Genomic DNA, 15,515 nt, shown 5'->3' on the forward strand with positions numbered 1-15,515 from the left:
TTATTCCATAGGTAAAAATTTTTACACTTGAAAACGTAATTTTTTAAGCTACTGCTCGTTCACTACGCTGACCTCCCGTAGAAGAACAAGCAAGAAACTCTAGGGATTGCTCTTTTCAAATAAACTTAAATGCTATAGAATACATTTTGAGTGGGAGCTAGACTCACGTTGTCTTTCCATACATCTTTATCTAACACATAGTTATAATATGACTTTTCAATTAAAACACTTTAAATGTAAGTTTTAAACTTAGGAAATGGTAAACTTAATATATGCTCCGGAATCTTATTTTAAAAACGTATACAGTTCCCCATAAAAGACTCGTTTACCATACGGTTATTATAACCGTTCCGCCGCGGAGGCAGTTACTTCACAGGTTTTCCAAGAGTCGTGAACCTTCTTCAACGTAACGGTTTCATCGCAATGTTTCCCTTCACTGAAAAACTTATGATAAATTTCAAATTAGATTTCGCACATACTTAGAGGCGCGAGTCCGGATTCGAACCCACGAGGCTACCACCGCATGAGTAAATGGCCCTTACAATATCTTAAAATGTACAACATTTAAAAATAAAGACTACTCGAAGATTACGTTTATGTTCACGGCTGATGACTCGTAGAACCAATTACCTTTTGGAGCGTAAAAGATTTCTTTTAGAGCACCCACAAGATGGACCAACGGCCTAGAAATAGTTGCTTTTGCTAGCTGGATGCCTGCAGCTCCAGGACCCCGATTCAGAACTCGTCGATATTTTAACCGAATCGTTCGAGTGGACGTCGTTCTCGAATCGAAGGGCGCTTTCCGAGTTATTCAGAACATACCGAGTTAAAAGTTCGATTCGGATTGGGATACGATATCGTTATCCAACAACGTTTACGGAGTTAATCGGTGAAATAGATTATAAGAAAAATGAAAAGACCTTTTATACGCATTTCTAAAACTTTAAAAATCTAAAATATAGGGATGCATTAGTCTTGCATTAAAATAAATTAATAAAATTGAACAAAATCCAGACTTTATTTAAAATAATAAGAGATTTCCATATTACATTCTTTCTTTGTAAACAATAGGACGTTCGGTAACTTTCATTCGCTAACAGTGTTCTGATAACGTTTGTAGCCTTTGCCGGAGAAGCTCGAGTAATCGTACGGATGTGACGTCATTTCGGTTTGGTTTCGAATACGACAGTTTGACGTTCGATTCGGGTGTTGTGAACATTGACTTACAATTATATGGACGTCGGGTCCGCGCTTAAAAGTGTCCGCACTTGTAAGGCCCTAAAATCGTATACAGAGCGCGACACTCCGCTTTAGTCTTCATTTGTTCTACGGACAGCGCGATACTGCGATGACATAACAATTTAAATTTCGAATAGGTTGACTTGGGACATTTTTTTCGTGGTTTTTGTATTAGACCCGTCGTCCATTTATTTGTAAGTCAATGGTTGTGAATATATCAAATCGAGTCGATCGGTAAATGAGTTATCGTAAGGTTCTGAATCAACTCCTGACCCGGCCTAAATGAGAAACCGAAGGTGTTCGCCAAAGAGTCTCTGATAGAAAAAAAATAATGTAAGTTATGAGCATAGATATAGGTAGCGAAAAAATCCTAAATCTATGGTTATGGGAATGGCCATAGACTCTGCGATTATGACATAACGCTGTCATCGTAAAAATTAAAACTATCAATCTCATTTTACTGTATATAAATTCATCCAGGTACATTCATATACTTACATAGAAATTCGTGTTACGTGTTTGTGCTGTCTTTTGTTTTAGATTCTCGCCTGAATATTTCTGTGGATCAACCAAAGGATGGAAAAAAATATCAACCCATCGACACCGACTAATTAATGTCATAATAGAACTGTGTTTTTTTTTTGTTCTGTTATTTTTTGACATTGACACAATTATCCTTGCATGGAATGATGGAGCCACAAAAATAAAATGTGAAGTGAAGTGATTGAATTTCTTTACCAACAATGTCAAAGGGATGTATTCTTGTCACTAATAATATCGTTATTTTATCAAAATGTAATCAATAGATATCTTTGAGTGCAACTCAAGAAATTTCAGTAACATATAATGGATACAAAATATGTCATTAAAACACCACTCATTGAGTTATGTCTAATTTAAGAAACAACAACAACACAATAGTACCTACAACAAAATTACAATAAAGCTATATTATCAGCTAGATTTCAACAATACGCACACTTTACTTAAACAAATTGAATTTGGACTCAGTGTACTTAGTTTAAAACGATGCCTAGAAATAATTTAGAGAAAACTAATATGGACAGTGCCAGAAAAACGAAAAAGAAAGTGCCAAGCAAAGGAAAATCGCATACAAGTAAATTAGCGAAGACGAAAAAAGAAAGGAGAATATCTGAGAACACCCGAGACAGGGTAACAAAACATAAAGGTATGCATTAACTTACAATACAGATACATTTTGCACCACCTTGATCAATACTCTATTTTATATGAGTCATGCTTGAATTTCCTTAAGAGATTCATCCAAATGTTTTGAAAATCTACGACAAGCAGGTTTCCAAAAATTGTGGTACACTGTCGATGCGACAATAATACAAAGTTTTTGCACGGTCTACGAATTAATCGTCACTTTTGTAAGTAATATTAATTGACTCTTTGTAGCCTCGTTGTGAAATGCGCTATTGCATCTATACACTTGCGATTTATATGCGATTACATCGATGCAAACGCGCGACTGCATCGATACAAACGCGCGACTGCATCGATGCAATCGCCTATAAATACCAAGTGTAACCATGCAATCGCGCGTTTGTATCGACACAGTCGCGCGTTTGCATCGCTACTTAAAATCGCGCGCGTGTGTTTAACATTGTGCGCTTTAACATTTGATTTCAACTTATAATATAATATGTTTTTGTCAGCGTAGGGGATAACATAAATAAGAACAAGGTTGACCTTGTGTAATAAAATTATTCATAATAAAATAGTGCATAATGTATGGTGCGCGTTTAGCGTCGGCAGTGATCGAGCAAATACACGTGACAATATTTTTTTTTGTTTATATCAGGACTACACCAAAAACTAATATTTTTGACTTATGTAAAAGCACATTTATTTGAAAATTGTAATAGGCGTGCTACAGCACATCAATAAAATGTCTAAGCATAGACTCCAACTATTTTCACAATAGATTTTCAGGATACTGTTAGTGCTAGGCTTCTGCAGTGAAAATGCGTTCTTCTTCATAGCATAGAAATGATTATTCATCAGTTTGCATATATGCAAACATTAACATAAAGCGCGGAAAGCACAATAGCACCCTGAATCCATTATTATTTTGAGAACAAAGAGGATTGAGCAATTGTTTAGTATAATTGATTCACAGGGCACCCGTGTAAAACGTTTTACAAAAAGGATTTAGGCCATAGACTAGTATTTAAACAGTTTTGATTTTACTTCGTTGTTACATCTAGAAGAAACCTGTGAACACCTTACCTTACCACTCTTTAATTTTGCTTGATCTTTGTAATCACAATGTTAACACGGCTTTTTTTAATAGGAGTATTAATCGATTGGCGTCACTACCATACATTGAGTACGATCTATGATTTCCTACACTATTTGGAAATGGAATATCCAGCCATCTGTACAGTGAGAGATATCGGAAGATCTTTAGGCGGATTGGCTATAAAGGTTTGTGATTATAAAGATTATTTTTAGTTATAACAATAATTAGTCTACGGCCAAAATTCCCTATACTAGATGTACTATAAATAATATGATCGATATTTGATAACAAATGCGTTCTGACACGACAAAGGGAAGCCAAAATTTACATTAAAAGTATTTTAATTTAAAAGTCATATCACAAAATTCTAAAGAATGTTTTAGATAAAGAATTATGGAAAGACAACAAGAGTCTAGATTCCACACAATTATGATTCAACGCGTATTCCATAGCATTTAACTTAATTTGAAAAGAGCAATCCCCAGAGTTTCTTGCTCGTTCTTCTCAGGGTGGTCACCATAGTGAACTGTCTTTAACTTTGAAATAGTTAGTAGACTACACCATTGACGTGCCATCGACTCGCGATAAAACTCAACTTAATTAAAGGCAAAATTGATTTTAAATCAGAACGTAAATATTTTAAAACAGTCGTTAAAACTTAAAATATGCTCCCCTGAAAAACTTTTCAAAATGTCGCTTACGCCCTTTCTACAAACCACTGACGATATTTAATTGCATGTTTCGAGCAAGTATGTCCGTTTTATATGAAAAATGTGTTTTTTCTACATAACTGAGCGATTACGTGATCATAGAATATTATTGATTTGTTTTTAGTTTGTTGACCAAAATACAGAAATTAATTTTTTACTAATTACAAACTTCCCTCACAAAAGATCTTCCGGCTTTATCCGCAGCGAAGGAGTTCAGTCTAATTTAACTAAAAATATAAAATAATAGAACAAAAATCTTAAAAACTGACTTAATTACATATAGACAGTCACAAAAACATGCTCACTTACATATGCATACACTCTTTCTAACAAATTAAGCAATTTACAAAATACAGTTTATATCTTCAGTATTTAAAAAATGTTTCTTTATGTATGATTAATAGTGTCTATTGTTTTGATAATTACATATAAATTCCGCACTTATTTTGTTCATTAATGCTTGTAACAAATTAAAAGGGCCTTACAAGGATACACAACAAACAAACATCTACAATTCAACACCGTCCCGTAGATGCAGCTGAAAACGCTTGAACAGACAAATCCAAGACCTTCAACAGATAAAGGGAACAGCGGAGTTTCCCTGCCGAATTTGAATCCTCCTTCTAAATACAAAATCCTGTATTATGGTGATACTTCTTCTCAGATGCTGAAGATATCCAACACCGACGAAACCAACAGACCGGTGTGGCTCGACGGAACTATACACTCCCGAGAATGGATAAGCACCAGTGTCGTCACCTTCATCGCTCACTTAATAGCCAAAAACTTCGAGCGACTTCCTTCCTACATTACTAATAAAGACTGGTATAATGTACACAGTTTACTAGCAATAGATCTCCTTGTAAAAGAGTTTGTCCAGGGAAGTACTCCCATCTTACCTATTTCTGCCGCCAAGCAGTAATGTCAGCAATACGTTAACAATACGGTTTGGTTAGCACCCGCTAGTGAAATTACAATTTGTTGCGGTAGTACCTCTCTATAATACATCGTGATTTAAAGTCTTGAGTGACAATACACCTGTTGAGTTCTTAGGTTTTCGCGATTGTTACACATAGGAAATGAAACTATTTTTCCGGATTTAAATCGCGTATATTTGTTTTTTCAAACAAACCTACGTTTCGGGCCCTTTACAGGTCCCATGGTCACGGTTGACTGAGGTGGTACAGTCTTCAACCAGTTATGTCTAATATTAATGCAAACCACCCTATTTTTTCACTATAGTTACAATAGTTATTAATTAAATACCTTATTTTTAATTTTACAAAGAAAACATTCCAATTTACGCTACATTAAGTTTTACAAATTATTTTATTGAATGAATTTTTATTAAGTTTAATTTATTATTAATTATTAATAGAAATTAGAATAAACTAAAACGTCGGTTTGTTTGAAAAAACAAATATACGCGATTTAAATCCGGAAAAATAGTTTCATTTCCTAATACACCTGTTGTTTGTCAGACATGTCGCTTACCACCAGGCCTACGCCTTCTTCGTCCCGTCCCACTTGGTATCATAAAAAGAAAGGAACGCACACAGGCACATTTAACGGAGCACTAGTACTCGTACAACCCCCAAAACAAAGGAACAAGTTAAACATAGCTGCGCGTTGTCCTAGACTACTAGCTACTGTCATAGCTCCTTTTAACAGTCTAATAAAAGTGATGTTATCACCTGAGTCTTTTTGAACCAGGATATAAAAAATCCAGAAACAATAGTAAAATACTGATAATGATGCAATGTTTTGCAAAAGCCTGACCAGTTATTTTAAATTTTTATTTTAGGCCCAATTTAAAAATAAAAAATAAGTCGACTGTGATTCTTTTATTAATTTGTTTTAATTTTCTACTAATATAGGTTTGTTGAGTGGTTCGAGATTCATTTTGCGTTATTAGAAATTTCGCAAAATTTAGTTGAAAAAGTTTTTTTATAAACTAAGATTCATCAATGTTTAACTAAATGTTTACTTTTTCAGCCGTTTCTGCTTTGTCACAAAATGTAAAAAAAAATGCATTTTGATGCCTTCGTTTTTTAGAATGAAGTTAGAGTAAGGTTGTGACTAAGTCAAGGTAAAAGATGTTAATTGGTACTTTATGTCTAATTCTTATCTATTTAATATAAATGTTATTATTTTATATTCTCACTTTTTCCTTGTTCTGCTAAATGTGCCGGTGTAAGTATCTGTTACGAGTAAGTAAACACGTTTATAAACAACTGATGCCATCAGTATCCCATGGCTTCTTAAATGTAATTCTCCAACATTTGGAAATTCTCTTGTTGTTTCTATTGCCTCCATTTACATGATTAATGTGGACACGTTCTTGACGGAATTTAAATAATTTAAGATACCTGTACGAAATATGCTTAATTCTGAGCATATTTTATTTATTAAGTTAGTAATAACCTGATATTTGTAATGAACAGGTATATAGTCCCAGTATTAAATCCAGACGGTTACTGCTACACGCAATACGTGAGATTATGGAGAAAAAACCGAGCTATTTGCAACCGAGAAGTAGTGGGCGTCGATCTTAATAGGAATTTCAGGTGAAATAATTATAACTTGTTATAAAAAATTTTTGAAGTTTTTGAGGTTATGTTTTAAATAATCGAATAAAATATATTAAATATAAAAATAAACTACAGAAGTCTTAAACATGTTAATAGAAGCTGAATGGTACTGTGAGTTTGTCATGTGACGAAAATTCTGAGGAAAATATTTTTTATAACGTATGGTCAAAAGGCATGAAGTTAAGCCATAACAAATGAAAACTGAGTCAATACATACCACGCCTCGGTAACTCAGGAAGAAGTCGACAAGTCGGTTTAAATACACGCCTGAAGGAACGCAGCCGGTCTCATTAGACTACACATATTTAGTGATGTCTTCTATGGAAACTCATTTACATCGTGCTAGTTATTCGACAATTTTACAAACAATTCGTTGCGATGTACTGAGATTTAACCTTATTCTACATAGCAATAGGTACTAAATATCGAATTTCTGTTTCAGTTACGAATGGGGGACAAACGAGGATGAAGGATCGTCATCGCTGAATCCCCAACACAGCCGATATCGAGGACCAATGCCATTCTCGGAACCTGAATCTGCTGCTGTCCGGGTAATATCCTCAGTTCAATTGGCACGAAGAAGGTTGCACTAGACTACTTACTGTGTACTTATTATGGTTTCTAGAGTCATGAGACTCCTTATCAGATTTGTTAGGGACTTGTTTATTGAATTTTAAGAGTTTCGTGGTTATTCACTAAATGATTATCATTAGTATCAGGTTTCTTACCGCGGTATGACTTCTTTTTATTTTCCCGATATTTCGAAATAAAAAGAAGTCATACCGTGGTAAGAAACCTGATACTAGTGATAATCATTTGTTTATTGAATTTTCCATGAGTCTTCTTCATATCATATCGATAACATAAACTGTAATTCTTACCACCGTGGTAAAAAGATTTGCCCATCGGGCGGCGTATGGTACAGTCATATACATGAGATACCTGACCACATAACATGCCGACATGCAAACCGACCTTTTGGTTCTGAGAGTCATCTTCCGTATTGAACAAAGAATTTTATTTATTTTGAAAGCAATATAGTGGAGTGTTGCTTGAAGATAATCAACATATCTTTAAAACCAATACTAAATTTCGGCATTTAACTTCCAAGTAAATTGGACGAGCGGCTTGTTGTATCGACTGCCAGTTACAATACCCGTGGTTCGATTCTACGAGCACTATCTTGTTTTAACATTATATTTTTAACAGCATTGTTTCACTTTTTAATGTTAACGTTGACAAATCACAATATTTGTTCACTAGAAATTGCCAAAGGTGGGTGGGTAGATATTATTAATAAAACGTAGGGTGGGTATGGATAGTTTAACAAATCATGAAATCGCTCTGCAGTTTGCATACGATCGTGACTTCTGTGATTACGCATTGTTCCACGTTTCGTTCCTATTTGTCTATTCAGTTTTAATTACTGTCAAGGTTTTAGTGACTTTCAAAGTTTTCTTTCGCACTTAACGGAATTATTAAAATTAGAAATTATTGTTCTGTATGAACAAAACTTAGACATTCCTTACTTAATCCAGACGCTAAAAACAGAAAAACATACAATATTATGTAGCCATAGCTAAACAATATTTTATCTTTATTTATCTGCCTCCTAAGATACAGTCTTTGATTAGTTTAGGAGGCAGAATCTCTAAATTTGGTACGCCTTATTTTATATTTTGTGCTACGTTATATCTATAGGTACCAATAAAATTTTGTTAAATAAATAATAAAATTGCTGCTCTGTACTAATTATAAGGCAAAAGTGTTAATAAAGATATTATTATTATTATTATTATTATTATTGTTATTATTATTATTTTTAAAGTGACTCGAACCATGCTTATCGCAATTTGCAAAGCAATCCTTATACCGTTTGGCCACGACGGCGTTACTAAATCTGATTGAAATTTGTGGTCTGTATTTAAGTAAGAACCATACGTTAAAGATCAAATTCGCTTAAAAACTTTCTTAAAATGTCATTCACTAATGAGACGACCGAGGAGTCATACCAAAATATATTTTACGGCTCACAGGTTAAAGATTAAGTTTGTTTAACAAATTGCTCAGGAGGTCAGGTATCTTGTGTATATGACGAGTATAACTCGTCGATTGTTGTCCTGGGTGCTCCAGATTTACGCTAAGGAATAGCACGCCGTGCGGGAAGGCTCTTTTCTTGCAACCCAACACACCCCACACTTCCATGAATGAAGGTAGACGAATGGATGAAGATAATAACTTTATCGAAAACCACGTTACAGAATCTATACATGTGCTTTTAATGTTTTCCAGAATTTCATTATGAAGTTGGGAAAACAATTCGAGATATTCCTGACGTTTCACTCACCGGAACAAGCGATCACTATTCCATGGTGTTATACTTCAGAACCTTGCCCGGATTATGTAAAGCTTATGCAGGGTGGTGCTGTGATGGCCAAAGTAACAATGATGACAATACAAATTTCTACCCATAGTATAATAAAGCCACACACGTCATCGTACCAAAAGTACTTTTATCACATGAAACTCATAGAAAATAATACGGACTCACTCCGGCGGATGAGTCACCCGAAGTGGGTCTTGGCCTCCGATACGAGTAGACACCAGTGTACCCTATCTTGTGGCATCTCCTCCCAGCATGCAGTGCGCGAAGGTTTTTGTCTACTTGTCAGGTCAGGTGGTGTTAGAGGAACATTCTTTGCTTTAAGTCAAACGTTTTGAGCTCTAGGAACAACAGATAAGTCCTACAAGAATTTGGAAATACACTAAACATGCCTTTGTTTATCAGTTTTGCATCATTACGCCAAATTCAATACTTACGTTTCTCTTCCCTCAAAAGATGGGGTATAGTACATCGTATTTCTTACGCAGGCACAACCCGGACTCTCCATACAACGGTCGAAAATTATTTACCTACTACTACTACATACAGCAAGGCGCTATCTCCACACGCGCAAATGTGTGCGTGAAGTGGCAGTGTTACCCATGACTTTCTCGCACTATCACGTTACGTGATCAGAGCGGCAACATAGCGAAAATTCTAACGCGAATCTGTTATCTATGATTCTATTAATAGAATCCTAATAATTGTTCATGTCTATTAGGTATTTATATCGATATATTCATTGACTTACAATTATATGGACGTCGGGTCCGCGCTAAAAAGTGTCCGCACTTGTAAGGCGCTAAAATCGTATACAGAGCGCGACACTCCGCTTTAGTCTTCATTTGTTCTACTGACAGCGCGATACTGCGATGACATTACAATTTAAATTTCGAATAGGTTGACTTGGGACATGTTTTTCGTGGTTTTTGTATTAGACCCGTCGTCCATTTATTTGTAAGTCAATGGATATATTATTAATTTTTCATTAATTCACTAACTAGAGTAATATTGAAGATTTATTTCAAAAATATATTAAAAGCTCTTAAATGTTATATTTAGGACATGTACTTTTAAGTAAGGTAACCAAGGTATTTGAAATTACTTGTCCAAGTTTAGTTAATAATTAGATATATTGACTACCTACGTAATATTTATCGGCAATACGAATAGAAAATTCGCGAAGTCATGGCGTCTCATTATATCGATATAATAAATGTGTATTTTTTATACATACATATATTACTCTGCAGTAAATAAATGAAGAAAACAATGAGTCTCAGACATAAGTTTGTTTTTCACTTACTTCGTTTCATCTTTCGGAAAATGATGATAAACAGCCGTACACAGGACAATTCACGACCATTACAAATAGTAACATAAAATGATGTTTTATATTAACGTACAAGTTTCATAATGAATAAAGAAAACTATATTCAAATAGCAAAGCCGTCCGAGAAAACGGCTCGGCGGCAGCCTTGTTGTCGTTCAGTCAATGTGACCGGCAATGTGCGGGACGTGGTTCGGTATCTAAAACTAGGGAGGGGCGGAGAGTGTCTCTTGCGTTCTCTTATTCTTTATTCTCTGACTTAATTAATATATACCTCGTGTTCTCAAGATTTCACAACCGTCAAATTTGTTTTTTCCGCCTATTGGATTCGGAGCATCGGTAACGACATCTCTTTAAAATCGTTTAAACTATTTTTTTGTATTATATACACAGAGACTGCTAAACTCTTTAGGTTACTAGTTAAAGCGAGGTATTGAATGCGAACCTAGATTTTAGGAGTAGATGTTTTTGGGAGCCGCCTGTCGCGTCCAGCAATCCGCGCGCTCATAATTAGTATGAATAAAATAATAAAATGCAGAGAAAATTTGATACAAATCAGACGTTGACTAGCGCCAAATGGCAACTGACAAAAGGCGGCTCGGCGTGTCGTTAAATCGCTGGACAATTTTCAAGTTTTGGCATAAATGTGAACTAAACAAGTACCTACAGGGCTTCAGTTGAAAACCAAAATTTAAAAGGTTCTCCGTAGTACTTATAGATAAATATAAAAATAAAGTACAGAATCCATACAAAAATTATATGCAAAGTTAAATATTTTATTATTAAATAATTCGCTTTAAAGTTTTACTTTTTTAAGCCTATTTTCAAGATTTTATATGATCGGATAAAGTACATCCTATCCTATAACAAATTAGTACGTTCATAAGATAATATCCTTAGGTGTATCGTAAATTTTTGTAAGACTGTTATTTAATAGGAAATGTCTATAACATTTGAAGATTTGTTGCAGCAAAACAGTTTTTTCCGCTTTTTGTCCGGTGAATCGCCTTAGCGCCCAGTTACCACGCTTTCATGGACATTAATGGCGAATCTGGATTCTATTTTCTGAAATTTAAAAGCCCGCGTGTCCGGGACGCTCATTTAAGTTAAAACGTAAAAGCTAAATGAATAGAGCGTATTTTGTCAAGACAGTTAGACGCACGCGGTCCCCGCTAGGCGACCGCGCGGCGGCCGCGCGGAGTGAGCGCGTTACAATTCGTGTCAAATAAATGCGCCCTTAAGGATTCAACTCACTCTTCCCCCGGGTATTCCTTTTACACCACCTGACCTTATATGTGAAATTTTACAGCTAACCTATTAATTTAAGCATAAAAACATTTTCGACTAATTTCTTTCGTGGAATTTTTATCATGAATTTGCAGATTTTGAATATTGCAGATGTGGCTTTATTACACTAAAGGTGCAATTTTTAAGAGCGTTGACAAAAATTTTAACTACCAATTTGTTGCAGGCAATATATCAAACAACAGGTCGTATATATAAAGTAGGAACGTTCAGAGATACAATATACTGTGGAGCGGGTACCAGCTTAGATTGGAGCTACGGATCAGCTAAAATACCATTTTCCTATCTCATTGAGTTACGCAAGGGTGGAAAGCGGTTCATTCTACCAGAAACTCAGATATTCGATACTTGTAAAGAAACTATGGTAGCTGTAGAATCCCTTATGAAATTTGTAGATGAAAGCCAAAATAAGGAACTGAAGTTATACCAGCCTTGTTTCAGTAAACATGATAATGATAATTGTAACTACTCGCTCACTAGATTGCTTACAAGCGATGACGCCCTTGTATTAATACGCAAAAACCCTCGTATGTGTAAATATAATACTCAACACGTAGACAAAACTTCAAAAAGATATCGTTACACGAAACCAATTTTATACAGTAAATCCCTGTCAACAAAGCGTAAAATACCATTTGATACAAAAGATAAATATAGTGTTCATGCCTTTTCGGGATGTGAGGATGAAAATTTGTCAGTAATTGACGTTTTACTAAGAGAATATAATAACATGTATTCTTAATGTTTGTTTAGTATTATCATAGAAGATGGAAAAAATGTATAGACACATAGACAAATCATAATTTTTTTATGTTTCTAGTTATAGTGACATTAGAGACAAGGGTGAAATCACTTTTTTCGGACATTGCTGGAAATGACATTCAATTTGTTTTTTTAGAAAATATTGAGAAATATTTATAATTAATAAATTTGTTATAGTTAATAATAGTATAGTATTATAAACATATTCCAGACACATTGACAAACCATACAATTTTTATGCCTCTAGTTATAGTGGCATTAGAGACAAGGGTGAAATCACTTTTTTCGGATATGGCTGGAATTGATATTCATTTTGTGTTTTTAGAAAATATTGAGAAATATTTATAATTAATAAATTTGCTATAATTATTAATAGTATAGTATTAAAAAACATATTATAAACACATTGACAAATCATAAATTTTTTATGTTTCTAGTTATAGTGGCATAATACAATAATATAATAATGGCATAGGTATAGAGATAAGGATCAAATCACTTTTTCGGACATTGCTGGAAATAATACATCGACGAAATTCTTCTATGTGTCAATTATATACCTGAAAATTATAGATAGATAGATAATAAACTTTATTGCTCATACACAAAAAACAAAAACGGTACATAGACAACTTCGAATCAATAGGTGAATATGAATCAAGGGGTGAATATTAATCAATGGGTGAATATGAATCAATGGGTAAATGTAAAGTAGAAACTACATTTCTATATACAAAAACAAATATAGACGTTGTTCCAATGGAATAAAAAATTAACATAGACTATTGACTCATTTTAATAATTTTAACTTATATCCATCTACTTGTTCTAAGTGTTGCAACAACTTATTTCATGTTTTCACGACAATTTAAAAATATCTATAAAAAAATACTTAAGAATTCATTACTGGAGCCTGTTCTACTCTGTACAGTTTACAAAATTGTGATATTAAAAAGAAAGGCAAAACACACACAGGTAAGAAAGCCAAATAGTATTTAGTAACTAAATATTTAATTAATTTTTCATAAAATTTCAACGAAAAATTTAAATTTTGGCAATTAAAATCTAAATTTACACGATGTTTAACTTATGACACAGTAAAAAAATCATTACCAGAACGTGAAATTTGCAACTTTCATTTGACCGACAATGCGAATCATCGCTAACGCTTTTGTGAATTTTAGTGTGTTGCTGAGATTCCTCGAGATAGACCTCACGTTGTCTTTCTCACCGAAAATTTAAATCGAAGTCATTAAACAGGTGTTTTAACCAGTCCAAGTCTCATTACAGAATTGCATATAATTTGGTACGTATTTGCAATATCTAATTATTCATAAAGGCAAAAGATTAACATATACTTCTGTTAATTAAATAGACTGGATGGTAGACCTAAGTGCTAAATACAAGTTAGTTATTCTACCAATAAATACGAGCATGAACATCCCTGAGAAATTGTTTCAGTTGAGAGCAAAAAATAAAACGACTGAGATACCAAAGAGACAAAAAGGTAAAACTGCTGAAAAATATTATAAGAGATGTGGAAAAAGAGAATAAGAAGTTGAAAACTTTCTACATATACCAAAAATAATATACAAGTATCAAGAAAGACAGAAAATCACATAGCTGGAAAAAATTATAGAAGAAAGATCGGAAGGCAGTTTAACACTAAATAGAGATAGTAATTTTAAAAAGTTGGTATAAATTATTTCATTAGAGTAGTAAGATGTAGAGGCTAAACTAACCAGAATAAAAGAAAACGAAAACCGTGACAATACTAATAAGGGTAACATGAGAGGAAAAGGTAAGGGTAAAGAGAAAATGAAAAAAAATTATTAAAAATACTGTTTGAATAGTATTGAATGAGTATAACTTTAAAAATATGAAACTTTAAACCCGGCAACACTCGCTACTTTGTAAAAAATACCACAGAGTATTTATGTACGATAATTATTATTTTCTGAGCGCCCTGGCGACACGGGGCTCTACGTACCTTCTAACCAATAGTTAATGCATATGCACACCACGAGACAACCAGTTTGCACGCGGCCTTTGGAGACGACATGCGAATAAAGTGAGTATGGGTAAAAAATACCCGGTAGCGACAGTACTTGTTATATTATTTTTCAGTTCACTTACGATTATTTTCGTCAGTCTTTACGACGACTCAGGTCAGAGAAGATTGTAGCACCCTTTTCGGGTTTCAAGAACACTGTATACGGTGGTATCATATGTCCCAAAGAAGAATAAGTGGTTCTCTTGACATCAACTAAGCACCATGATGGCAAAAAATATTCTGGAGAAGAAATAAAGCCAGAAATGATAATAGACTATAACAGAACCAAGTATGGTATTGATGTTGTGGATGAGTTTTGTGCTACCTACTCAGTGGCACGGGCAACTAGTAGAGGGTCATTGGTATTCTTTTATGGACTTCTGAAGATCGCGGAATCAACGCACAAATACGTTATAGTGAAGGTGAAACGAGAAAATAATGGAGCTGTGATAGCTAAGGGGAGGATTGCCTTTAATGATTTAGCTTTGAGTCTTGTGATGCCACAGATACAGAAGAAGGCATTAGTACCTAATTTATCATCATCTATAAAGGCAAAAACCAAGTTTATGCTCAACGAGGACTTGAATATTGAAAAGACGTCGGCAAGTACATCTCGATCTCGCCCATCTGTTTCTGCTTCTCGCTGCGGCGTATGTGAATGGAAAAAAGACCGGAAGACGAAGACAGGCTGTGAATTGTGCTTCAAAAAGATATACCGAGAGCATACGATCCCAATTTGTGGCAATTGCTACGATAGAGTAAAATAGATTAATTTGGACCAACGAGCTTGGAACATATTGCGTCATGTCGGTCTTATCAATGTTCGCGTATTATAAGAATACTGATATTTTGTTATTTTGATATTACATTAAG

At 34.3% G+C, this 15,515-nt stretch overlaps 1 protein-coding gene across 1 annotated transcript; it reads left to right on the plus strand.

Moving 5' to 3' along the window:
* The first annotated feature begins 1,936 nt into the window (after positions 1-1,936).
* On the plus strand, positions 1,937-12,745 carry LOC113231436 (carboxypeptidase B-like). The gene is made up of 7 exons (XM_026465755.1): positions 1,937-2,428; positions 3,560-3,693; positions 4,883-5,043; positions 6,663-6,785; positions 7,252-7,360; positions 9,102-9,248; positions 11,994-12,745. The coding sequence occupies exons 1-7, from the start codon at positions 2,269-2,271 to the stop codon at positions 12,567-12,569; spliced, it is 1,410 nt and encodes a 469-aa protein (XP_026321540.1). The 5' UTR covers positions 1,937-2,268; the 3' UTR covers positions 12,570-12,745.
* The last annotated feature ends 2,770 nt before the right edge of the window (positions 12,746-15,515 follow it).

The sequence above is a fragment of the Hyposmocoma kahamanoa genome, unplaced genomic scaffold (genome assembly GCF_003589595.1).
Source record: "Hyposmocoma kahamanoa isolate Upper Pololo Valley unplaced genomic scaffold, ASM358959v1 65, whole genome shotgun sequence".
In the NCBI taxonomy this organism is placed as follows: Eukaryota; Metazoa; Arthropoda; class Insecta; order Lepidoptera; family Cosmopterigidae; genus Hyposmocoma; species Hyposmocoma kahamanoa.